We start from the raw sequence: 26,174 nt of genomic DNA, 5'->3' as shown, positions 1-26,174 counted from the left end.
AACGTTCCTGAGGCTGCCAACCCTGTCCGCCGCCCATTCTAAGTTCTGAACACAGAAAGTTGGGGGGACAGTGGGTAGGGCATACAATGGGCAGCAGAATGAAATGCGGGTCTTGGACAAGGGGCTGTAGGAAGATACCCCTGTTAGTGCGGGACAAAGAGGGGAACGGAGATGAAGGAGCTAGAAGGAAGCCCTGGGAGTGTGGCTAGGTTTTTCTTCTGTGCATATTCTGGCCAAGTGTTGAGGAGAAAGGCTAGAGCAGTCCCTGGTGAAAACAAAGCTTTGAACCCAGGAAAGGTTACTCAGCTTTATTAGTGGAGTCCTGAGTCACCCTCCAACCACCCCCCATACTCACTCCTTCCCTGTGGGGTCTCTGTATGAGAGCACCCCCCTCCAGAGCGCTGTCCTCACGGAGGCCGAGCAGACACCCCGTGCAAACTCCACCACCTGTGCTTTCCTGGAGAGTCCTTGCTCCTACGGTCCCCCGGATAACTACGGACAAGGATTCCAGATGGACCTTTCCCTTTGGGCTGAAACCACTTTAGGGATCTTTTAAAATATTGCTTCATTCTCTTTCTAGTATATATATATCATACTAGACACACACATGCATATATATATGTTTCAAACATTGAAAGAGTATAATATATATTATAATTATAATATATATAATATATATTAGAAATGTGTGCAAAAAATTAAATTAAAAATCCTTTAAAATATTGCTTCATTCTCTTTCTAGTATATATATATATTAGACACACACACACATATATATGTTTCTAACATTGAAAGAGAATGAAGCAATATTTTTAAAGATTTTTAATTTTTTGTACACATTTCTAATATACATATTATATATAATATGTATATTAGATATCTGGCTGGATGCCCCCAAACTTTCAGAAGGGAGTTTTGTATCGAGTCCTGCATGCAGCAGGGGCTGAGGGCCAGTGGTGTGCATGGGGAATAAGGAGCACCGGTGTGGAAGTCTGAAAACGGTGCGGGAGGAGCAAAGCCCTCGCTCCAGGTTAAAGGGGCCCCCGTTGGGCTCCTTCACACGCAGAGGGCATCACCTTGCTGTATGTGGTGTCTACTCTTTTGACTCCTCCTACCCATGAGAAGGGAAAGAAAAGCTCTGAAATAAAAGAGGCTAACATTCAGGCTCAGGGATGGAGGTTGGGGCAGACGTGACACCCCCCACCACCGCCCCAGCAAAGCAGAAGTGACTGCAAGTCACAAGGGCCCTGAGCCTCACGCGGTCAGAAACCTGGACCAGAGACCCCTGGGCACTTTAGACTCAGCAAAAGAGGAGGGTGAGTTGGAAAGAAATCTTATGCTCAAATTTGGAAGAAACCCCAAGTTTCCATTAAGCAGTTTTTAATGAAAATCACCAATTAAAGAAGAGAGTCCCAAATTGTACCTAAATGTTTATTTCTGTAAATCCTGCTTAGCGTGTGGTCTGTTTAATTATACTAATTAGCTGCACTGATTAATGCTTCTGTTTATCTTTGTAAAATATTTTTTTACAGGATAATTAAACAGAAAGTCATCTTAATCACGCTCCCTCGATGAAACCTACCTCCAGGCGGCCCCTTCCAGTGGTTCTCTCTCCAGATCACCTGGGGAACTTGTTGGAAACACGCTTCCCCGGCTGGCCCCGTGAACCCGAAGCTCTGGGGGTGGGAGCCTGGCAATCTGCATTCCAACGAGCCCTCGGCCTGCGTGCCAAGCCCGCCGGTCGCTGCCGTAGTATCTCCACCCGCGCTTACCCAGGGGACACTCACCTTAACCGCAGGAGGACTTGGAAGGACACAGGCACCGGTCGGTCATCTGGTTCACAAACCCAAGCTTAACCACAGAAAGCAACAGAGCCTCACCTTTTCCTTCTCTTTTGCAAGGTGGTTTTTTCGCATCTTGCTTCTCCTCTGCACACGATGCCAATGTTTCAAGGTTAGGAATCCTTTTGAGAAAGCCTGAACTCCTTCTGACGTTCTCCTTCTCCTCCAGTCGCAGCCTCAGGGCGGCCACCCTGGACAGGATTTTCTTCTTCACCCCCTCAGCTAAATGTCCACTCGCCGAGGATTCTGGCTTCTGGACCTCCTCGCAGCCACTCCCCGCTGGTGGGGCCTCTGGGCGTCGGAGGGTCTGGGCCCCCAGGCGCCCGAGCATCTCCTCCCTTGGGTCTCGCCCACTGTCCAGGGGGGAGCCCTGTGGACGTGGGGACTGCAGGGTCTCGGCAGCTTTCTCTGCTGCACGTTCACCTGCAACGGATGCCAAGGTCACGGCCGGGCAGCCGGCTGCGCTTGCAGGCCTGGTCTCCCCGGTGCGGGGCTCTTCCATTTCCCAGATTTTGTGGCTTTTTGAAAAGTTTGTGATGTTTCCCTTAGATGAGGTAAAAGGCAACGGAGTGAGACTGCAGGAAGAGGCTGCATGTTTCCCACGCTCACTCTCAACGGCTCCTCTCTCCTTTGAGTCAGAAAATGGATATTGGTGGTTTCTGGGCTCAACGACGAGCTCGTTCTCAGGGACGTCATGACTCGGACCTGAGGAGTTGTGAGTGTCCACTCCAACAGATGCGTGAGTTATCACTGCGGGGCCATGAGAAAGAGGTGCAGTGGGAGAAACGGATTCTGCTGTGTTGTTTTTGCCTTGCTCAGCCTCCCCCGAGCTTCGCTCGCTGCCGTCTTGTATTTGGCTTATTCTGCGTCGGCGTGCAAGGCTTTCCCCACCTTCGTCAGGACTTGGGCCTTGCAAGTTGGCAGGCTGGACTTCCAGGCTCTGGCCCGTGTGCCCAACACTCCGCTTAGCCTCCTCCCCCGTGGCAGCCGGCGTGGATGCTGAAGGCCCTGCTGCCTCAGCCCCGGCGCCCGCCGTCACGCCTGCTTCGTCCGTGGGATCTACGGAGGACTCTACAACCTTAGAGCGGGTCAGAAACTGTTTAAAGAAGGCAGCATGATCCACCTTGATTTGGCTTTCCTCTTGGCTTCGACTCACAGTGTCAACATTTTCCCTCTTTCCGCTTTTGGAAGCCTCTGATGGCACATCTGTGTCATACATTTCCTTTTTGTCTACAGGATCCACAGATGACTCCAGGAGTCTGGGTTGGTTCAAATACTTGGGAGAAAGACTACTCCAGTATGCACGGCTGACTGGTCTTCTGGTCCCATAAGTTTCTCTGTTTTTAGCAAGGGCTGAGCCAGACTCGGCCTGAGGGCCGTGAGCCTTGAGAACGTCAGATGCAGCCCGGACCCTGTCGGGAATTGTGGGACCAGCTTCCAACTCCTTGTACTCAGGACCAGTCTGTTGTCTTGGTGGCCAAACTTCTGGGATGGAAGCTTCCAGAGTTATAATCTTCAGCTTGCTGCCTGTTTTCCAAAATCCTGGCCCGCTCCCTCTGGACCCTTCCAGGGGGAGAGTAGACAGAGGCGGAATGTGGCGTGGAGCCTGACCCCCATCTTCCACGGTGGCTTCACCCACCTTGCAAATGCTAGTCCCCGGGCCTGAGCTCTGTTCCTTCTCCTCCCTGGAGGTTGCTGATAAGTGGTCCAAGGACACTAGGTCTATTTCCCCTTGTGCAACAGATGCCATGGGCCAACTTTCTCCGCAATCATCTTCAGGAGGAAAACCCCGTTGGGGTAAGCTCTCCTGCTGGATCCTCTGTGTTGTTTCACTTCCTTTGTCTTGGAAATTCTCTTCAAGGCTCCTACTGTCTGCTGTGTCCACAGTCAGGCTCTTATCTCCAGAATGGTTATCAGTCTGAAGAGGGGAACTGGTACCGAAGCCCTCCACCTCTGGGCGCTGGGGAACATGGACGTGGGCTCCTGGTCCACCGGGAGCCATGCAAAAGGGCTCTTCTAGAGAATCGGTTGTGGAATCATTTAAAGTATGACCCAACTGTGCATTGGAAGGAAGCTGGCAAATATTTTTGTCTGGTGCTGGAGGTGAACTCTCCTCAGGACCATCTGTGTGACGGTTCTCAGCAATGGAAACAGGGAGGTATTTGGCTGGGTGGACTTTGGTGGCCATGGTGACTGTCGATGTGTCCCCACTCTCCCTGGTCACTTGAAGACACTCGAGATTAGCAGTTAAAGTCATTGGCTTCTCCTGAGGAAACATTACAACCGAGCCATTTCGGGCTGGTGTGGCTGTGGTGTCTGGGGCACTGGTACTGGGCCTCTTGTCACCTCCTGGAAGCTGCACAGAAGAGCTGTTCTCAGAACATAGAGGCTGTCTTTCCAAGCCTCCTGGGCCTCCGGGGCTTGGCCTCTCTTGGCCAGCCGGGACTACGGAGACCAACGTGGAGGTGGAATTCTCCATCTCTGCTAAATATTCCCCTGGGCCACCTTCACTGGCTTTTTGCGAAATGTTCCAGGTAAAAGTACTGGTAAAAAGAGGGGGCATGGCAGGGCTTCGCTCCTTGCTGCTCTCGCATGGAGCCCGTGGGAGCTCGGAGCCTTGTGTTTGAAAGTGAATACCTGGCGTCTCATCATCAGGAGAACATAAATCAGAGGGTTTGCTTGGCCGCTCGGCCAGCTCTAAGTCCAGGGAGCAAATTTCCTGAGGCAAGTATTTATCAGCTGAGGCTCCAACAGGAGAATCCACGGTTTCACATGTTCCTTGGTCACATGCTTCAAGATGCTCCAACACACTGGCCGCTTCCCCGGCCCTTGCCCCATGGCATGGGGCTTCCAGGGTGGAGCTGGTATCTGCGGGTTCAGGGGCAGCAGCAGAGAGAGCCTTGGGCTCCCTGGGGTCAGCACTGCCCTCCCGGGGGAAAAGCACTGACAGCTCCCAGGGGCATGTATTTCCCTGATTGGCATCTGGGATGCTCAGCTCATGTCCTGGGTCTTTCCAAGAACCTCCGAGTGCGTGGTCTTTCCTGTCTTGCTTTTCTCCATGCTGTGGGCATCGAGGACAGCTCTCCAGTTCCAGGTATTGGGCCAATGACACATCTTCCTCGTTGATCCCCCCTACGTCGGGGAAGGGATTTATTGTGGTCCCAGCAAATGCAGACAGCTCCCCAGCAGGCTCTGAGAAAGCAGGCAACTGGCTGAGAGAGTCCCTCTCCCTGAGCATTTCCTGAATTTGCACCTAGGAAGATGAAAGTGATATGAATAGACTTGTTCTGAGGAGAGCCCACAATTGGGCATCACTGCAAACCCAAGAATGTTAATCCTTGACTGTAATGATGGATAAGAGAAGTAGTGGAAATGACTAAACTCTAAACACTGGTCCCCAAACCCTCTCTAGCTGATAGGGACCTCCTGGAGAAAGGCTCATTTAAGCAACTATGTGTTCCAGGGGACTCCAGGTCAAATTCCCCAGTATAAGAAAAAGCCTTCTGACAGTCATTATTTAATGCTTTCTTTAAAAAAAAAAAAAAAAAAGATTTTATTTATCTCTTCGAGATAGAAAGAGAAAGCACAAGCAGGGGCAGCAGCAGAGGGAGAGAGAGAGAGGCAGGCTCCTCATGCAGGCCTCAAACCCAGGACCCTGGGATCGTGACCCAAGCTGACGGCAGACACTTAACCAACTGAGCCACCCAGGCACCCCCATTTAATGCTTTCTTGTCTCTCTCAGGAAAAAAGATGGAAATAAATTGAATATAAACTTTCTTTTGATAGATTTTACTTATTTATCTGACAGAGAGCAAGTGAGAGAGCACAAGCAGAGGCAGAGGGAGAAGTAAATTCCCTGCTGAGAATGGAGCCCAATGCAGGGCTCGATCCCAGGACCCCAGGATCACGACCTGAGCCAAAGGCAGATGCTTCACTGATTGAGCCACCCAGGTGCCCTGAATATAAAGTATTTTGATCAAATAAGTCACCAGAGCTTGTGTGCATCTCTCCAGAAAGGTACGTTTCACATGATCATAACAAATGAAATATACAGTGCTTGTAAGGTAGCAACGAACAACCTTTGTCCCCAAAATATGACAGGCTTGCTGGTTAATTATGTTACTAAAGAACAGAGAATGGCCTGTCCCTTGAGCCTGCCTCTAACGAAGTGACAGGGTTATGTCTGGCCACCAGCACTGCCAATTATTTCTGCCCTGGGAAGGTTATAAAATCCTAGAAGGCCTCTTCCACTTTAAAACAAATGCCCTGTGGCAGGCAGACCATGTCCGTTGAGAAGTAGAAGATTCATGGCAAGAGAGACACAGAAAGATAAAAAGGGATGGAGAAAAGAAGCAAGGAAGGAAGCTCACATTGTGAGGAGTAAACCCTGGCTGTTCTGGGACATCAGCTGTTGTTTAAGGGAAGCAATAGGATCTTGGACCACATTCTTGTCTCTTAAAACTTTTAGCTCATCGATTTTTCAACACACATCAAACTTATGCCCAGCCACCAAAAAGGGGAATTGCTGCTAAATTTTGGCAAGTACCTCCATCTCTGCCCCCAGGACCCCTGCTTTGGAGCAGCCCCCTTCAAATGTGCAGAAACCGATCACTGGGCTTATAGAGGGGAGGAGGCCGAGCCCCCCAGGGTATGACAAAGCAGACCTGGAATGTTCCTGTGCACAGTGTGGCTCCAAGTCCTGAGGCTCATTCCCATAAATCACACGAGAGAATCTTGGTCTTCTGGCCCTGCAGTCAATGCCTTTCCTTACTGCCAGGGGGAAACAGGACAACAGCATGACCACACCTTCCTCTGTACGGCACCCCCCACCCAAGGCTGCCTGCTGCCACCAGTGATTCCCCTCTCATCTTCTCCTTTAGGCTACCCCGGTGTTCATTGAATTCTGATCTTCTTGGCACACAAGTGCTAAATGAACAAGAAGAAATTTAGTATAATTTCCTGCGCTATAATCTCTATGAGGGCTGGGGCCATTCGTCGACTCAACAAACATTTATTGAATGCCTGCTGTGTACTAGGGGGCGTCCCAGGGGATGGAGATACACACGGGCAATATGCCCACCCATCCAGAAGGAGCTCCCATTCTAGGTTGTATTCAAGGCCTGTTATAGCAATTAGCGCCCAGCAGCTGTGCCACAAGCACCTGTTGAAAGGACTGAATGAACCACGCACCAGTTCGGACAGCTCAACCCAATGTCACCCATTAGACCTCTCAATCTTAAGGGCTTGGGACTTCCATCAGATCCTGACGTTGGGAAAACTTACTTAAAAAAAGTGGGGGAGGGACTTTTAAACCACAGCAGGGGGCACTACTGGTTCACATCCTGGTGTTTCTAAAAAGAAAAATATATTTACTTTCTCTTTTTAAAAAGATTTTATTTATTTATTTATTTATTTATTTACTTACTTACTTACTTATTTGTTTATTCATGCAAGAGAGAGCATGAGAAGGGCCGGGGGGAGGGAGAAGCAGGCTCCCCACTGAGCAGGGAGCCCAAGTTGGGGCTCCATCCCAGAACCCCGTGATTATGACCTGAGCTGAAGGCAGACACTTAATTGACTGAGCCACCCAAGCATCACTGTACCCAGGCAATCATTTCTATATCCCCATCACATTAACATAGAAAAAGGAAAACAAGAAAGATAGCTTCTGTGAAATAAGAAACAAGGGTAGGTTTTTTGTTTTGGTTTTAGTGTCAAGGAGTTTTAAGCTGTATATGGTTTCACCTCGATCCGTGAACATCTATAACACATATAGAGAATCCTCTTTTCATCTCCTTTTTTGGATCATTTTTTTCCTAATGAGCTGTAGTACAAATATAATGAAATATTAAGCATAGAAAGTGTGAGCAGCTTCCTGGTCATGATTTGAGAAATGAGGAAAAGACTGTCCAGTTCAAAATACTGCGACCCTCTCCTGAGCCTTCTTCCCTGGCCAGAATTTCTACCGCCTATGTCAGTCCTTTATTTTAAGATCTTGTCATCATTGCATTATCATCAGTGCCAACAGACATTTATGGAGTAGCTGCCTTGTGTAGAATTCTCTGGCAGGCACCGGACAATTTTTTTCCAAAGGGCTCCAGTTAAAAAGCCACTATGTTACTTATCGGCATGTTACCCACCCATTATTGCCTTTTACCAAACAACAGAGTTAGAGGCTGACACTTAGCAGACACTAGCCTCTGGAGAGGGTGAGTCACAGGACAAATAAGTTCTGATCAGAGTGAGTCTGGTCACTGTAATATAACAGCATATCCATGGTATTGTGCTTTGGTTTCCAAAATAGTCATGTTCCTATTAAGGTATACTCTCTCTTCTCTTCTCTTGCTTTGAAAATAAAATCCCACTTTAAAATAGCCTAGTGAAGCCCCACATATGTAAAAAAAAAAAAAAAAAAGTATGGCAAATCCATATAAATTCATCCCCTTGACAAGCATTTACTGAGCATCTACTACGTACCAAGTTCTATTCTAAGCACCAGGGAAACATAAGACTGCTGGCTTTTCGGAAATTATGTCCAACAAACCACACCAAAGGTGTGCTGCTGATGTGAAATCCCATAAATCTGATCTGAAACAATGGAATTTTCTGAAAGTGGAGACTTTAACAGCCCAGTATGTACTTGTCAAGACTGAGACTCCAGGGGCAGGCTCCTTGGGTGTCATTCAGAGGCTGACTCAGAGAGAGAGGGAAACCACAGACTCACACTTTTCAAGTGAGTCAGGCCTTTCTTTTAGGAGGAGATCTCTCGGTGAAGTCATTATGAAAGAACTCCAATAAATGATTCTCTGGCTGCTCGGCTATTCTCATTATCGACTGAGTGCTGGGACTCAGGAAGTTCTGTGAGTCAGAAAACTGTTCTCATTCAGGTGGAAAGAAGGGAAACGTCTGAGGTTCCAGAAGAAGGCCCAGTGTGGTGCATGAAGGGTGGGCTCATGAGGACTGGGCCCCTGAGTTCAGTTCAGTACAGTATTGTATATATGACCCCAAGTAATGTCGTGGGCCTCTCTGACCCTCTGTCTCCTCCTCCAAGGCTAACCACACATTTGTCCGTATCATCCCCTCCAATCCCACCGAACTTTGTTTGCCTTGTTCTCTGCAAAAAGAAAGAAGTGACTAGGACAAAGAAAAACTGAGCCACACCGATTAGCAGAGGCTAGACTTTCTCATTGGGTTGGCCAAGTAAATCTGAAATACTGATGCTATCATCTCTTCCTGAATAGCCTGACTCCAATCAGGAGACAGCAACCACACAGTACATCAAGTAAAGGAAGTTGAATATAAATAATGGTTAGCTACGTAGAAGGGTGACAGTACGATACAAGGAAACCCTACTGTACTCTAAGGGGAGGGAGAGTACCAAGGAAGGACAGCTTGCAAGGTGCTCAGACCTAGCTGGAGAAGGTGTAAACAGGTCACCAGACGACAGAGCTGTTCACTGGGTTAGCCAGGCCAGGGTTGGCCTGGAATTGCTGGGTGAGCAACGGATTGCCCTTCCACATGCAGGTGGGGAGCAGCCAGTCAGCACCCGGTGCGTGAGTGTACAGCAGGAGTCCAGACACTGGCAGGGGCAGAGGCTGGGGCCTTCAGAGTGCATGGGCTGGGCTACATGTGGTGGGAGTAGGGATGGGGAGTGACAGCCCTGCGTATCTGGGGCCACGGGAGTCTGGATGTTGGTGCAGACAGGGGCCCTTCAGAGAGGAGGCCAGCAGAGCTCTGGTGTCTGAGTAGAAAGGGCTAGAAGGCTGCAGATGGGCCATGTTCTGAGCCCTGTGGTTGGAGCAGGTTCTGTGGGGTGGACACACACACACACACACACACACACACACACATCATGCTCAAAATGCCAAGGATCATCCTCCTCCTGCAGTGTCTTTTTGGCGCCTTCTGCTGAGAGCGCTCTACACCGGGCTTACTAGCTCAGAGAAATGGTTAATAAAATTCTGTTCCCAGTAAGCCTACATTGAAGGGTGCATGAGGACTGAGAGGCTGTAAACTGAGAACTGACACAGGAGGTCGCTGATGTGCAGGGGTTAGAAAACTCCCCAAGGTCCCCGAGCCAGTGGCAGAACCAGGCCTTAAAGCGGAGTCTTTCTGGCTATAAAGCCCTTTCCAGTTCAAGGTTCCTAACAAGAGAAGTTAAAGCAAACACCACCCAAAGGCTGGGAACTCCCCCTTAATTTGAAAGCCAGCATTTCTGGGCTCCTCAGACACTTTGGGTAGAAGATTGTAATGGTCCCTGCTCTGCAACATGACCACTTGTTTATCTGTCAGCTTCCTCACAGGCTCTAAGGGGAGGGGCTCTGTTACTCATTTCTGAGTTTCCAGAACTTTAGTAGCCCATAGTAGGGGTTCCATTAATTTTGCTGAATGAATAAACATATGAATGAATACAAGGTTCAAGTGAACACATTTGAACCGAATTTAGTAACACTTCCAAACCTGTTTTTGAAAGCAGCACCGGCCTTGAAAACCTACCCTCTGCTTGCGCTGCACTTTCCAATCCCCTTTCTATTGACATGCCTCTGACTCTACAAACACATTGTTTCATTTGTTGGCCTTTGCAAAACTTTGGCCTCCTAAGTATGCCTGTCACGGATTCCACGGAAAGGTGTGTCATCTCTTCACACACCCCATGGTGTGCAAGGTTACACTCCTCTTCATTAACGGGAGCGTCCTGAATGCCAACAAAGTGCATGAGACTAATTTGAGTCACTAACAATAGAAGGTGGTATGAGATAAGATCCCTCTTCTCAAATAGCTTATAATCCAGCTGAAGAGACAAGATGTACATGGAAAAGATAAATAACAATTCTTGACAAGTTGAGCCAACGGCCAAATGGATGGATTTTAGCTATCAGTGCTGCTCTGGGAGAGGAAACAAGGTCACCACCGAATCCTCCTCTCCTACTCCACAGGTGCAATCCCCACAATACAAAAACCAGATGTTGCACTCTCTCTCTCTCTCTTTTTTTTTTTTTAAGAGAGAGAGAGTGTGTGTGGGATGGGGATGGGGATGGGGAGAGGGACAGAGGGAGAGGGAGAGAGAGAACCTCAAGCAGATTCCCCGCTGAGCACAGAGCCCGACGTGGGGCTCCATCTCACAACCCATGAGATCGTGACCTGAAGTCAAGAGTCAGATGCTTAACTTACTCCTCCACCCAGGTGCCCCCAGACGTTGCACCTTTATGTTACTTATATCAACTTTTAGATAGTTCCTGTACATTTCTCTGAAGTCTCAGGAAACCTCTCTACTGAGCAGAGTGTGGCAGATGTGGTAGGCACCGTGGTTGACTAACTCATCAGCACCCCAGTCCCCTTCTCCCTTGAAACCTCCAACCGAAAAAGCTGGAAGACCACATACCCTCCCATTGCTAGATGGGGACAAGGGTCAGTTCTTGCTAATGAGACACAAGGAGAATTCTGCTAAGGGACTTCTAAGGAGGCTTTGCTTTCCTTGGAGAAGGCACAGATATGGCAGGTACCTTGCCTACCCTCATCCTTCCTCCTGTAATGGAAGTGTGCCACCTGGGGCTGAGTTGTCATCTTCTGGTCAAGAGGCAACAGTCACACAAAAATGAAGGCCAACACACTGTGGCTGGTGGAGCAGAATGAGGGAACAGACTCGGGAGCTTGCAGGCATCTTTGAGCCACTGGAAGAACACTGACACCTTCTACCCAGACTTCTGGTCAAGTGAACAGCAAAGATCCTGTATCTGAGGCCGGTAGTTGGTTATGCCGTTAACTGCAGCTAAAAGCACTCCTAATGGATACGAGAGGAAAATATACTGCCGGGGGTTGAAGAAAAAGGCATATGAGGTTGGCCCTGGAGACCTTCTGGAGGCGTGTGGGTGGCTTTGGGTGGCTTTAGGTAGAGATTAGTCTGATGGCCAATGTCACAAAGGGCAAGGGGGGTGGTTCCTGGAAAGGGGACTCAAGGGACTAGTCCAAATGCCAGGGGATCAAACCGGCCTGAGGCAAGGTGAACTTGAAGTTGAGGGAGGGAGGGAGAATGGGGAAATGTGAGAAGATAGATCATCAAAGGAGAGGCCAAGGTTCTAAAGGCCAAATACAACCATGGGGGGGGGGGGGCGTCGAGCCACTTAGATCCTTGCTTTAACTGGGAACACTGCCAGAGCCTGATGTGTGCTCTGGCTGGTGGCTGGGGGGGTGGGGGGTGGGGTAGGGGGTGGGGGGGGGGTGGGCGCTGTAATTTTCTTTCTCTAACTCTTCTTTCCTTTTAAATGTTCTTTGAATGTTCTTTCTTCCTTATCTGGACTAGTCATAAATAGCACCATGTTCTTTGCCAGTTGTCTGCACATCATCAATCCCCCTCCCCCTGCCGTGGTTCCAGGAATCTTTAGGCAGGACCTTCCCCACTCCCAGCCATCCTGGGTGCTGCAGCCTCGCCCCACGGCTCACCTTTCCTCAATATCTGCTGAGCCCTCACTAGGCCGCAGCGTCATTCAGTCATTTGTCATCCGATAGAGCAAATCCATACCACCTGTGGCGGCAACACTGCAATCGCCCGGCTGCCCGGCCAATGCAAGCTTCCAGGCAAACTAGAATATTTTAGGAACTTGAGTTTATTTTTAGGAGTTGCCGGGTGGCCCAGAAAGGAGCGTCACTTAAAGGTTTTGAAGGGTAAAATAACAGAGAAGAAAGTGGAGGACACTCGTCTAAAATCTTCACCCTGAAACCTGATCCCGAACACCCCCTGTCACTTGACCTGCCCCTCTTCATTCCACTCTCTCCCAGGAGACAAGAAATCTTCAGCCAGCTGGCTTTACAATCCGGTCCTGATTTCTTGGAAAAGTGGTAGAGTCTGTTAAATGTCCATTTGATCCCTTATTGGGAGAGGCCTGGGTCTCCAAGATAAATGTCCTTTCCTGGGGCTGAGGGCCTCTTGTGAGATCAGTGGAATCTTTGCCTGGAAACACGGTGTCAGGGAAGGACCATTAGCTTGTGAGCGGAGCAAGTGGGGGGCAAGTGCCATTACTACTACCAATCCCTAAGCCCAGTGTAGCCCTTCACAGGGGGCAGATACTATTCTAAGTGCTTTACGTATGTTGATGTAGCTGACGTCTGTAAAATGCCATAGCAAAGCCCACCAGTGGGACTTTGGGTTGTATAAAGTTAAGGACAAATATACAAGCTACCCCAGCACACGAGACGACCTAAATGGCATGCACCTGCCAAGTACAATGGGTCCGAAAAGCAGCCTTCATCCTTCCCCGTGCGCATTGGGGAAGTTGGCGGGGAGATACGCAAACATAAGGAAAACAGGATTGGGAAGGCCGGCGATTTTTCTCGGATTCCTTTGCTGAGTAGTCTCTTGGTTTGCTGCTGTCTTGGAGAGACTGGGATTGGACCAGGAGGTTCCAGGAAAGCGGAATCGGTGGTAGGTTGAGGAGTGAGCCTCAGGAACCCCGGGGCTCTGGTCCTGGAGCTGCTGCACCGTGGAAAGTGGCTTTGGAGAAGTCACCGGGGCTCTCGGAGGCTGTTTCTTCCACAGGAAAGTGAGAGGCTGCAGAGCATCTCTTGGCCCCGACGGCCCTGGTGTTCTGTGTCCCGCTGCCATGTAACCAACACAAACACTGGAATGGGCCTTAAAGCTCACCTCCTCCTTGGAGGGGATTTCTCTTGGACTCCTAAGGCTTCCAGACCCAATCCTCTCTATGAACTAGAACTATTAGAGAGAAAGACGCAGCCTGTCATCATACCCACCTACCCGGCCCAGAAGGAGCCTGTGGGGACCCCAGAGAAGGCCAGGAAGGAGAGGGTGGGCTGGGCACCATGGGGCCCCATGTCCTCGTTCTCGTCCTGCCCCCCCACGCTGCTGCCTCTCCCTCCCTGCCGTGAAGGCCTCGTGCATCCAGCAGGCTGCACTGCGCCGGCGGACGGCTCCCAATCCCCACCCTGCAGAGCTCTGGAGCCTCCCAGGCCTAGTCCAAGCCAATGAAAGCCTTCAGATCAGGGGCTGTCAGTCCCCAAATCTGCTCAGCCTTTTTGCAGTTGAGAAAAGTTATGGGCTCTTCCCCCCCAATTTTGTTTTACCTACACAACTTTGCAAATCATTTCAGGGGCTTCCAGGCCCCCTGGAGCCCAGAGATCTCCTCCTCGGAGCCCACGGGGCCACGGACTGAATTCCTGCCCTGGGTCTGGAGCTGGGGGTGAGTCGTGGGGTTTACTTCCCACAGCCTGAAACTTCTAAGTAGATTTCAGGTTGGATAACAGGGGGGGATTAACCCTTAGTCAGGTTCTAGGAGTGCATTTTCAAATCAGTCTCTCTCTTCACAGTTTCTAGAATTTGTGAGCAAAATCAAAACCAGCGTAGTAGCAATTACTGTACTCCACCGACAATAATACATGGTACAAAGCAAGTTCTTGTCAACTTTAGAAACAGGAAATACCTGTCATGGTTATTACGCTCCTACCCTGCCTGTTCAGCGTGGCTTCGTGATGCACACCAGTGACGAAATTTGGCGCTTGGAAAATCTGAATATAAACGTAAATATGGGCAGGTCACTTGTCTTGGATGATCATTGCCAAAAATGAGAAAATGCAAGCCTGGGGCCTGAAGAGTCCCTTCCCTTCCATCTGTCTCTTCTAGTAAGTAGCAGGATAGCTCTATGCTCACGTTTGGCTTCGAGAATGTCCCTCCAGAAAGTTCAGTTCTAGAAGGATAGTATAGAGACCCAGCAGGCAATACAGCTCCCCAATTAGATTCAGAGACAGCCTGGTTCAGCAGGAGAAGCAAAATTTCCTAGGGCGTCTTATTCACCTTGGTGCAAGGCACCCAGCGGGTGCTCAAAAAATAGGCCGAATGAGTGAAATCCATCGAATTTGTTCTTGGGCCAGTGCTTCTTTGCCAACACAGGCAGGAAAATTTTGCCTCTTCGGAGTAGGGTTCTCTTCTTGGTCTCTGTCGAGATGATTTGCTACCTGAATAGTTGCTCGAGGGGCCTGTGCTTTGGTTAATATATATATTCTCCTAAAATTTAAGTCTCTTTGTCTCTAATCATTTGTTGCTTGCTCGGCCTCAGTCTTCTTTTGATCTAAACCGAAGCCAGCTGCTTTTTTTTTTTTTTTTTTTTTTTGCCAACTGCTCTTTTTTGAGGAGAGAGAGAGAGCAGAGAGCAAGAAGCACCTCTTGTTTCTACCATGAGTGACTGAGGTTCCAAATGCAGGTTGCCAGGAAGACATCGGTACGTGTGCACCAGTGGGCACCAGGCACTGAAGGGGGCCACGTCCACGTGCCACGGGCACAGAGTTGCACAGTTACACCGTGCGCTGGAAGGCTCAGGTTGAAAGCCTCCGCACTGTGAAGATGAAGGGGATCAAAGGCTGGGTGGAGGGCAAGGAGGAATGTGGTGATAGGACCAGAAATTCACGGAGCTGTCAAAATCACCTCTCCCCTTGTAGCGGGGAGGAAACAGAGAAGTTTCGGGAAGCTGAAGTTGTTAGGGAAATACTGGGAGACCCAAGAAAGAAAGACAATGTCTGGGGTTCAATGCAGTGATTTGAACCAGGAGAGCAGAAAATATGCTGAGCTGATATTTGCACTGATGACGGCTTGCAAATTCATATATTTCTTCCCATAGGCACGAGGAAATGCAAGCCCTGTACTATTATTTTTTTTCCCCTGGAACTGACCTTGTCTTCCTCTTTTTTTTTTTTTTTTTGACCTTGTCTTCCTCTTGAGCTCTCAATCACATATAGGAATTTGAGGGCTGTGTGGGGAGTCACAGCTTTCTCTCTGCCTAGGCCTGCCTCTGAGCCAATCACTTGACCATCCCTTTAAGGATGCCCGGGCCCTTGGTTCTGCTGGGCCAGGTGGGAGCTGGCGTCTGAGTTGTCCACGCTGGTAGGTGGGTGGTGGGCTACTCCCCGTGTCCCAGAGTGGAAGCAGGGGAAAGATCTGTTCTCGCTGTTTCCCTAGCTCGTGCTAGCCCGATCCTGACGCCAGGAGATGTGAAGCCTGGATAATGTGCCCCTCGAGACCCTGACTCTGTCAGCTTTGTTTGTCCCAGCATCTCCAAGGGCCCTTGCCGTGGAGGCAGCAAGAGCGTACTCTTGTTGAGACCCTCACGCACTCCCACTGATCGTGCAGACATAAGGCTCCCTGGCCTAATAAGAGGAAAGGAATTTAGAAAAACCCCTCTCTCAACAAAATCCAACTAAAAATTCTTGTCCTGCCTCAACAAAAATAAGAACAGACACCTTTTTCTTTCCATCTGTTTGCTTTCCTCTCCACAACCCTTATGGCCATCTTCACCTCACCCTTGAGGCAACCCCGGTCTCCTGAGCTACTTTGGAAGTGGACCCAGGAGGCAGAAATGGAAAAACAGACATTTTTCTTCCTGACATATCCCTGCACACACTGTTGGCAACCGTGTTCGTTTCCTGGAGCTACAGAGACAAATGACCACCAACCGGGTGACTTAGAACAACACACATTATTTTCTGGGATCTAGAGGCCACAGGCTGGAAATCAAGGTGTCCCCAGGGCCATGCTCCCTCTGAAGGCTCTAGGGAAAAATCCTTCCTGTTTTGTGACCTCATCTTTTTACATCCACAAAAACCCCAGTTCCAAATACGGTCACATTCTGAGGATCCAGGTGGACATAAATTTGGGGGGACAATTTTCAACCCTCAACAGCATCCCATTCCTTTCCCAGCCTGTCCTATGGGCCTTCCCTCCCACACAGTCCTCAGTTTGCTCAGCAGTGACACTTTGTCACTTGACGAGATGGTGTGCACGTGAGGTTTAGAATGAAGTCCTAGCAGCAGGATCTTATGGGAAGGCTGGCTCTCGCTTGGAGGTTCTGCTTGCTTCTGTGCCAAGTGGCCTGTTGGGAGAAGGGAATTCAGTACAACCAAAGGTCTAGCCCTCATCGCTGCCCGGCTTCTGGACCCTCTGATGGGTGCCAGCCGCTTGAGGACGTCCTAATGGGACCAGCCCAGGCCTGAGCTGGATGCGCTCCCACCTGCTGAGCGAGAGGCAGGGACTGGGGAATTCCTTATGTGTGTTGTCAGATGAGCTAGAAGTGTAACAGATGGGGCCACCTGGGGGCTCAGTGGTTGAGCATCTGCCTTCAGCCCAGGTCGTGATCCTGGGGTCCTGGGATCGAGTCCCGTATGGGGCTCCCTGCGTGGAGCCTGCTTCTCCCTCTGCCTGTGTCTCTGCCTCTCTCTCTCTCTGTGTCTCTCGTGAATAAATAAATAAAATCTTAAAAAAAAGAAATGGAACAGATGAAGTACTAAGCGGTTCTCAGGAAGATTATTTTCCCTACCAACACCATCAGTTTGATGGTAAATGTGAAAGCACTTGTTTTTAAGCCATCACTTACACACACACACACACACACACACACACACACACACGCCTGAAATCTCAAGGCAGTATCAAAATACCTATGCTGACTCAGAAAGATAATTTTTCAAGCATCAGCAGAAAGGGGAACTTACAGAATTTGCAATTTTACCTCCCGCCCGCCCCCACCCCGCTCCTCAGCTCTGCAACTGCCGTGGAGGCAGCACATCGGAGGGGGTGGGGGAATGTGATTTTTCATGTTTGTCTTGCCTCTTTAATGAGATTTAATTCAGTTGAGCAGATCATGGTGACAGGCACTGTGTTTGCTCTGGACATTCACAGATGAATCAGACCCAGAGTCTGCCTCCACGTGCCTACGGGGTAGCAGCCCAGCTGAGCAAGCAAACAGGCTAGCAGAGAGGTAGGAATAAAGCATGATGGGGGAGGGCGCCTGGGTGGCTCAGTCTGATAAGTGTCTGCCTTTGGCTCAGGTCATGATCCTGGGGTCCTGGGATCGAACCCCACGTCTCAGGTCACGATCCTGGGGTCCTGGGATCAAACCCCACGTCTCAGGTCACGATCCTGGGGTCCTGGGATCAAACCCCGTGTCTCAGGTCACGATCCTGGGGTCCTGGGATCGAACCCCGTGTCTCAGGTCACGATCCTGGGGTCCTGGGATCGAGCCCCGTGTTGGGCTCCCTGCTCAGCTTCCCCTCTACTCCTCCCCGGTGCTCGCTCTTGCTCTCTATTGTGTCCACTCTCTCACATAATAAATAAAATCTTTTTTAAAAATGTTATGGGAGAAATCAATTCCCCTTCAGGGAGAGGGGAAGGGACAAACATATGAGGGAAAGATCCAGAATCCATTTATTTGCTGCCTCTGCATTGCCATGCCTTAATTCTTTCATTCCTTTATTCAGCAAACACTTATGGAAAGTTCTCCATGTGCCAGGCCTCATCATAGCCGCTGGGAAAAGAGTATGAGCAGCCAAGGACTGGCTTCTTGGAATTTACTTTCTGTGTAAGGAGGCAAAGAAGGTTAAGGGTGGTCAGCAAATGTTCCATCAGGAGGGCAGGTCAAGGAAACAGCACGAATAAGACAGTGGGGCAGGGAACCCCCGGTTATCTGGAATGACGAGAGTATGGGGTTCGTGGAAAGGGCAAGGTGGCAAGGAGACAGTGGCAAGAGCCTACAGGCTGGGGACGCCTGGGTGGCTCAGTGGTTGAATGTCTGCCTTTGGCTCAGGCAGTGATTCTGGGGTCCTGGGATCGAGTCCTGCATCAGGCTCCCTGCATGGACCCTGCTTCTCCCTCTGCCTGGGTCTCTGCCTCTCTCTCTCTCTCTGATTCTCACGAATAAATAAATAAAATCTTAAAAAAGGAGAAAGAGCCTACAGGCTGGAGATGGAGAGCCATATGTGTTGTGCAAAGCATTCAGATTTAGTCCCGTAGAGAGAGGTTCAGCAAGGTTTGGCCCGGGCTGGGAAAGTGTTGTCCTTTTACACAAGGGAATGATAGTCCCAGATTCAGGTTTCAGGAAGATTGCTGCAGCCGCATGTGGGGAGTGTCTTAGGAGAGGATATTGCCTACATTCCCCGAGGGTGGGAAGGCTATGGCCGGAGCCTGAAGAACCTTCACCATTGCACCAATGATGTTGGAGGCCCAATTTGGAGAAAGATATCTGACCCCCTTGCCCTGGGAACTGGCCTGATACTGACCCTATATTGATGTATGGTTCTGACTGTGAAGGCCATGGGCTTATTTTTTTCCCCCATTCTTTACTTTATGTGAGTAGGTCATACACACACACACACACACACACACACACACACACACAGTAAGACCCTCACAAGGTGCACGAGGAAAGGGTATGAGTGACAAGCGTCCTTCCTACCCCTGCCACCTATTCAGTCCCCTTCACCAGAGGCAGCTACAGTTATCAGAGTTTATTTTTGTCCTAAAGACAGTTAAGGAACTCAGACCTAAAATGGAATGAGGGGACGCCTGGGTGGCTCAGTCGGGTAAGCACCTGCCTTCAGCTCAGGTCATGATCCATGTCCTGGGATCGAGTCCCACATCAGGCTCCCTGCTCAGCAGGGAGTCTGCTGCTCCCTCTCCCTCTGCCTGCTGCCCCCCTCCCCTGCTTGTGTTTTTTTTTTTTCTCTCTCTCTCTCAAATAAATAAAACCAATTTAAAAAATAAAATAAAATGGAATTAGGGGGCTATGTAACGTGGTGAGGGCAGAGGGCCTGGAGTCAAGCAGACTCTGTTCTAGGCCCGGCTGCACCACTTCCCAACCCAGAGCCCAGATAGTCACAGGATTTATCTGGTTGGGTTGTTGAGATAATTAAATAAGCTAACCTACTGAGGTCTTAGCACAGTGCCTGGCACATATTTAAACTCAATAAACATCAGCTATTATTAACTACTGGGCAGTTGACTGTGATGGGGGAGGGTGGAAGGGAAGGCCAGGGGACATTGAATACTTTCTGGGAGAAGCCTTGGTTGCTCAAAGTGTGCTCACTGGAAATCCCTGGGAACTTACTGGAAGTGCAGGATCCCAGGCCCTTCCCTAGACCTGGTGAATGAGAAGCTGCTTTCCAACAACCTCCCAGGTGACGGGCATGCACGTGAGAGCATGAGAAGCACTATCCCACACAAGCCCAAAATCCCTGAGGGAAGGGGCCATAGATTCCCTGCCTCTGGGCAGATGCTGATGCTGAATCTTGACCTTCAGACCTAAGCCCTTTGATGTTTTATGATGAAAACTCACTTTTAAGGGAAATGCAGGCCCTCTCCCCTCCAGCTTTCTATTCCACATCTGATTTCCCAAGCCCAATAACCTGTGACCTCAAAGACAACTGGAATGTGTCCCCTTTTGTCCTGACGGTAACCTGATAGATGGCTCAGGGGCGGGGTGGCATGTTGTTTTTAAAGTGATATAAGAGACACAGTGGAGCCTGCCCAACAAGCAGCAGGGCTGCCAGGATGCCAACTGGGACGCAAGGCTCTGGCAGTGGGGGGCTGCCTTAGAACCTGGCCTTGAAAGTAGAGCCTACTTGGGGTTAAGGCTGGGAGGCTGGAGGGGCTCGTGGAGTGACAATTGCTACTGTTTGCCACTTGTTCCAAACTGGTAGACCACGGCCAGAAATATAGGAGATACAGGAAGCAGCCCTTTCTTTTAAAAATAGAACCACAGGGACACCTGGGTGGCTTAGTCGGTTAAGCGTCCAACTCTTAATTTCAACTCAGGTCATGATCTCTGAATCGTGAGATCGAGTCCCAGGTCTGGCTCCACACTGGGCATACAGCCTGCTTAAGATTTTTCTCTCTCCCTCTCCCTCCGCTCTCTCTCTCTCTTTCTCTCTCTCTCTCAAAAAAAAAAGAAAAAAAAATAGAACCACACACCATAATGGTGGGTGCATGTCACTATACATTTGTCCAAACCCACAGAATTTGTCCAAATCCACATCAGATTTCACCAAGAGTGAACCCTAATGTAAACCATGGACTCTGGTGATAATGATGTGTCCGTGGAGGTTCATCGATCATAACCAGCCATGCTGGTGGGGGATGTTGATAGTGGGGGAGGCTGTGCTTGTGTAGGGGCAGGAGGTATATGGGAACTCTCTCTATCTTCTGCTCAATTTTGCCAAAAACTACCCTGAAAAAGAAAACTTAATTTTTTTTAATAAAAGGAAAATTATAATTTGTCATCGAATCAGTTTTAGGAGAGAAAAAAAAAAAAAGAAACCCAGGTTGAGGCCTGGGGCAGTATGCTTTTTAAAAATCACAATTGTAACAAAAATAACTTAGAGCTGAGATGTCCAATCCAGAAGACATCAGCCATTTGTGGCTAATGAACACCTGAAATGTTCCTAGTGCAACTAAAGGAACTGGATTTTAAACTTTATTTAATTTTAATTAATTCACATGTAAATTCAAAAACTGACATGTGATACACACAGTAAAAATTTTTTTCACACAGTAAAATTTTTAAGTGGGTTTGGAACAATTTGGGTATGTGAATTAACTCTTTCGATTGCTAATTTCATGAAATCTGAATAAAGCTCATTTCCAGTGAATAGTTAGCATCCAGATTGAGATACAATATAAGTGTAACATTTTGAAAACGTAATACCAGAAAAAAAGGATGTAAAATATCCATTTGTGTGTAGGGATTATATATTGAAATAATATTTTGGTTATATTTAATTAACAAAAAATAAAAGCTTACTTTACCTAGGTCTTATAACTTCAAAATATAGCTTCCAAAAAAGTAAAGTTATGTGTGCGGCTCACCCCTGTACACTACCGTAGGAATATAAAATGGTGCAGCTGCTTTGAAAACCAGTATGGTGGTTCCTCAAAAAGTTAGATGTAAAGTCACCCAGCAACCCCACTCTTGGGCATTCGCTCAAGAGAACCGAAAACATATGTCCACACAAAATTGCTACAAAGTGGAAACAGCCCAGATGTCCGTCAACTGATGAATGAATTAAAATAAATGTGGTATGTCCATACAGTGTGATCTTATTCAGCCCTAAAAGAGAATGGAAGTACTGATAGATGATCGGCATGGATGACCCTTGATAATAATATTCCAAGTGAAAGGAGGCAGACACACAAAATCCACATACGTACAATTGCATGTACATGAAATATCCAGAATAGGCAAATCTGCAGAGACAAAAGCAAATTAAAGTTTGCCAAGTGCTTGGGGAAGAGCAGAATAGGAAATGACTGTTCATGAGTATGGGTTTCTTTTGAGGATGATGAAAATATTCTGGAATTAAATGGTGGTGATGGTTGCTCACTGTGTGGACATGCAAAAAATTATGTGTATGTGGCTTGTGTTAGGTCTCTGTTGGGCAGTGCAGATTGAGATGACCTAGCTGTTCCTCTCCTGTCACTCTTGAGGGGATAGAGTTGAGCCACAGCTAATGGCCATGGGGTCATTTTTGCCCCTCTCCCAGGGGATATTTGGCAATGTCTAGAGGTATTCTTGGCTATCAGCTACGGTGGGGGTGAGAAATGGCCAGAGGGGTGAGAGGGTGAGATTGGCCAGAGATGCTGCTAAACATCCTACAGTGTGCAGGACAGTTGTCCCTAACACAGAGCTGCCCCGCTCCCAAAGTCAGTAGTGTCCCATTTGAGAGGTCGGGCACTAGAGCTGCTCAGGGGTCCACGCCTCCTCCAGGCTGCCCTGCAGTGGGTGTGGCCTTCTCTGGAGCCCAGCCCCGTGCAGGTGTGCTCTGCTCCTCTGGACACCTGAGGTTGTGCACTTGGAGATGTTCTAGGGCCCAGAGAGTCCGGGAAGGGCCCAGGAGTCCCAGAGGGGATTAGCTGTGGCATCCATGGCTCTGTCCTCACTCTCCGAGGCTTCCTGAGTTCCAAAATGTCATACTCATTTTAAATGAAGCTGGCCTCATTCTGGGTTAATTGCCATGGTTCTTGTTGTTTTCTCTTCCACATCAGATTTCCTAAGCCAGAGGCCACTGGAATTTGCAAAGCCTGTGTCATGAACGGGTTCCCTCTCTGATATCTAAAGTAAAAACCTGAAAAAGGACATCTCCAGACTTGGCTTTGAGGTATTTTGTTGTCGTGTTTTTTTTTTTTTTAAAGATTTTATTTATTTATTCATGAGAGACATACAGAGAGAGGCAGAGAAACAAGCAGAGGGAGAAGCAGGCTCCACGCGGGGAGCCTGATGAGAGACTTGCCCTGAGCCAAAGACAGATGCCCAACCACTTAGCCACCCAGGTGTCCCCAAGGTACCTTGATTTTAAGTTACCCTCTCTGTCTGCAGTAGTGGCTTGTGGCTGCTGGCAACAAATTACCACAAACTCAATCCCTTATAAGAATACATATGTCTTACCCTACAAGAATACATACATATTACCATACAGTACATATGTATTACCTTACAGTTCTGCAATTCAGAAGCCTAACATGGATCTCATGGGGCTAAAATCAAGGTAGCAGCAAAGCTACATTCCTTCTAGGGGCTCCAGAAGAACATCTCCTTAACTTTTCCAGCTTCTGGAGGCTGCCTGCATTCCCTGACTCATGGCCCCTTCCTTCAAATTCAAAGCCAGCGGAGTGGAGGTCTTCAGATCTTTCTTGGACTTTGACCCTCTTCTCTCCCTCCCACTTAAGAACTCGTGACTACACTTGGATCACTGGAGAATCCAGAGTAAATTCCCCAAATCAAAATGCTTAACTTATGTCTGCAAAGTCCCTTACACCGTGTATGATAATATATTCACGAGTTCTAGGAACGGGGGTGATGGACCTAATCTTGGGAGCCATTGTTCTGCCTCCCACCGTGTTACCTGGGTCTGGACAATCTGCCCAGGTGGCCCCTCAGCCAGCATCCAGCCATCCTCATTTCATAAGAAGAAACTGGGCATATTTGCTTCTCTGGAATTGTGGAGTTTCCCAGTCTGAGTTCTGAGATATTTAAGTACTGACTTTCCAGATCTTCATTCTTTTTGACGTATGCCCCAAAATGGCCTGTGAGAGATTTATAGACTCGTTCTGTGCTAAAAATGTCCCCTTCCCCAATTCATATGTTGAAGTCCTAGTCCCTGTACCTCAGAATGACATGATTTTTGTAGAGAGAGCCTTGAAAGAGGTAATTAAGGTAAAATGAGGTCATTCAGGTGGGCCCTAATCCAATATGACTGGTGTCATTGCCAGAAAGGGAGATTAGGACACAAACAGACACAAGACACCAGCAGGGAGAAGGTGGCCATCCTCAAGCTACAGAGAGAGGCCCGAGAAGAAACCTACTGGACCAACTACCTCCTTGGCTTTGCGTGTCCAGCCTCCAGAACTGTGGGGAATTTAATTTCCATTGTTTCAGCCGGCCGGTCTGTGGCATTTTATTATGGCAACCCTAGTAAACTAAAACACCACTTTCCCACATTTGTACCACTGTATGGTTTGAGATGAATTATTACAATTCAAATCTTCTCTTATTACTTTGGTTTACAAAGTTTCTGAAGTTCTTGTCACACTGGCTGAGTTGGAACCCCCTTTCACAAGTGGGTTGTGATCAAATGCTGGGTTCAACGCAACGTTTATTGGGCATCTCTAACCATCGGGCACCAGACGTTCTCAACACGGCTTGTCCCTGACCCCTGCAGAATCAGTGTACTGTCCATCTAATCTAGTGTGATTTGCAGCAATAGTTCTAAAGTCGGTGAAATGAAGAGCCATAGGGCAGATCAGGGCAGGATGGTTAGGCGGGGACATTAGGATTCCGGAAGTGTTATGAAAAGAGTGGCATTTGAACGCTAGGCCTTGAGGCATTGGCCAGACGCCTTCACACTCAAGCCTTTAAAGAGAGTTCCCTCTGTGTTCCAGGGACGGAAGATTGCACGTTAACTGGAGGCTTTAGGAGTGGTCTTCATTTGAGTCAGCCCTCCAAAACGCTGACATGAGACAAGAACGGGGGTGCAGTTAGTTTCTCAGGGAGGTGACGTCAGGGAGCACGGGAGAGGAGGAGTGTGAGTTAGGGGAGGGAGGAGCCAGCACAGGGCTGAACATATTGCAGCCGTGAACACAGGGGCCCGAATCCACGGGCCCTGCTACAACACTGTGTGGCACATGCCTTAGAGTCATCCTACGGGAAAGTGAGGTTTCCTCCTTCCAGCTGCCTTGTCACGTGTGGCCAGACAACCTCCCCAGCCACGAAGGAAATCTTCAGGCAGTGAGTAGCTGGAACCTGTCTTCACTTGTAGCTGCAGGTGACTCGGGTGACAACTAGATAATTTCATAGACCATCTGGATGTTGGAGTCAGTCAGTGGGGTTCTTTGACCTCAACGTTTCTGACTCTCCTGCCCATCAGAACACACTGGCCCTCACAACCATCAGCCTCAATTTGTGCTTGTGCTGATCTGCTTTCCTCAGAATGTGAATTCCAGGTTTATCACTTAAAATAGATGTGCTGTGGGCCTGTTAATTAAGCTCTTTGAGCTTCGTGGGCCAGCTCATACTCTGATCACAGGGATTAATACCAAACGTAGGGCATTGGCATAGTAGCTGGAAGATGCAAACACTCTATGAATCGTTGCTATTTTTATGGCTGACAACCCTTGTTTCTCTCTACAGTCAGTGCAGACGTTGGACCAGGTACAGAACTCGAGATGACGAGTTCTCCACAACAAGAAGCTCCACAACAGCTTCATCTTGATGCTTTTTAACTACACAACTGCCTGGTATGACTCGCTTATTGCTTGGTTTTGGTAAGTAAAAATGCCATTTCAGAAAAATGCCTTACTAGAGTGTCATGGAAGTGTCATGTCATGAACACAAAAATACCAAGATCACCATTCATAAGAACTTACAGGGGCACCTGGGTGGCTCAGTGGTTGACCGTCTGTCTGCCTTCAGCTCAAGTCGTGATCCTGGGGTCCTGAGATCGAGTCCTTCATCAGGCTCCCCACAGGGAGCCTGCTTCTCTCTCTACCTGTGTCTCTGTGTCTCTCATGAATAAATAAAATCTTAAAAATAGAAAACAAACTTACAAACTTACAGCCTCCCACTGAATAACCTCTGGTTTAGTCTACTGTAGACTATAGGGATGATTTTTGGTAATTTATTACATTAATGCACCAAGTAGTTCCCAAATTACGGGGGGCTCTGAATTCTGAGGGTGACCTATGTCTCAGTCTGTTCGGGCTGCTATAACAAAATGCCATAGCCTGGGCAGCTGAAGGAAGAGGAACGCTATTTCTCACAGTTCTGGAGAACCAGTGTGGTTCCAGGTGAGGACCCTTTTCCTGGCTTGCACATGTCTGCCTTCTCACGTGGCACAGAGGGAGCGAAGCGGGGGGAGAGAGGGGGAGAGAGAAAGAAGGAGAGAGAGACACACACATATATCCACACTCAAACACAGAAGGAGAGAAAGAGAGAAGGAGAGGAAGGGAGAGAGAGGGAGAGAAAGAGAGGGAGAGAGAGAGAAGAGGGAGAAAGAGACACACATATATAC

At 48.7% G+C, this 26,174-nt stretch overlaps 1 protein-coding gene and 1 long non-coding RNA gene across 8 annotated transcripts in view; one reads left to right on the top strand and one right to left on the bottom strand.

Annotated features, from left to right (window-relative positions):
- ALPK2 (alpha kinase 2) overlaps positions 1-26,174 on the bottom strand; it is a 136,333-nt gene that overhangs the window by 37,592 nt on the left and 72,567 nt on the right. For all 7 annotated transcript variants that reach the window (XM_077891692.1, XM_077891665.1, XM_077891644.1 and 4 more), the window contains one exon: positions 1,881-5,094. In XM_077891692.1, coding sequence (XP_077747818.1) covers positions 1,881-5,094 — 3,214 coding nt within the window. The remainder of the gene's footprint in view (positions 1-1,880; positions 5,095-26,174) is intronic.
- The window catches only part of LOC144310567 (uncharacterized), a 42,178-nt gene continuing 33,461 nt past the window's right edge, over positions 17,458-26,174 (top strand). The window contains exons 1-2 of the long non-coding RNA XR_013376260.1: positions 17,458-17,596; positions 25,295-25,428. This is a non-coding gene — a long non-coding RNA (uncharacterized LOC144310567). The remainder of the gene's footprint in view (positions 17,597-25,294; positions 25,429-26,174) is intronic.

Source organism: Canis aureus, chromosome 1 (assembly GCF_053574225.1).
Source record: "Canis aureus isolate CA01 chromosome 1, VMU_Caureus_v.1.0, whole genome shotgun sequence".
NCBI lineage: Eukaryota > Metazoa > Chordata > Mammalia > Carnivora > Canidae > Canis > Canis aureus.
This window is presented reverse-complemented; position numbering and strand designations above follow the sequence as displayed.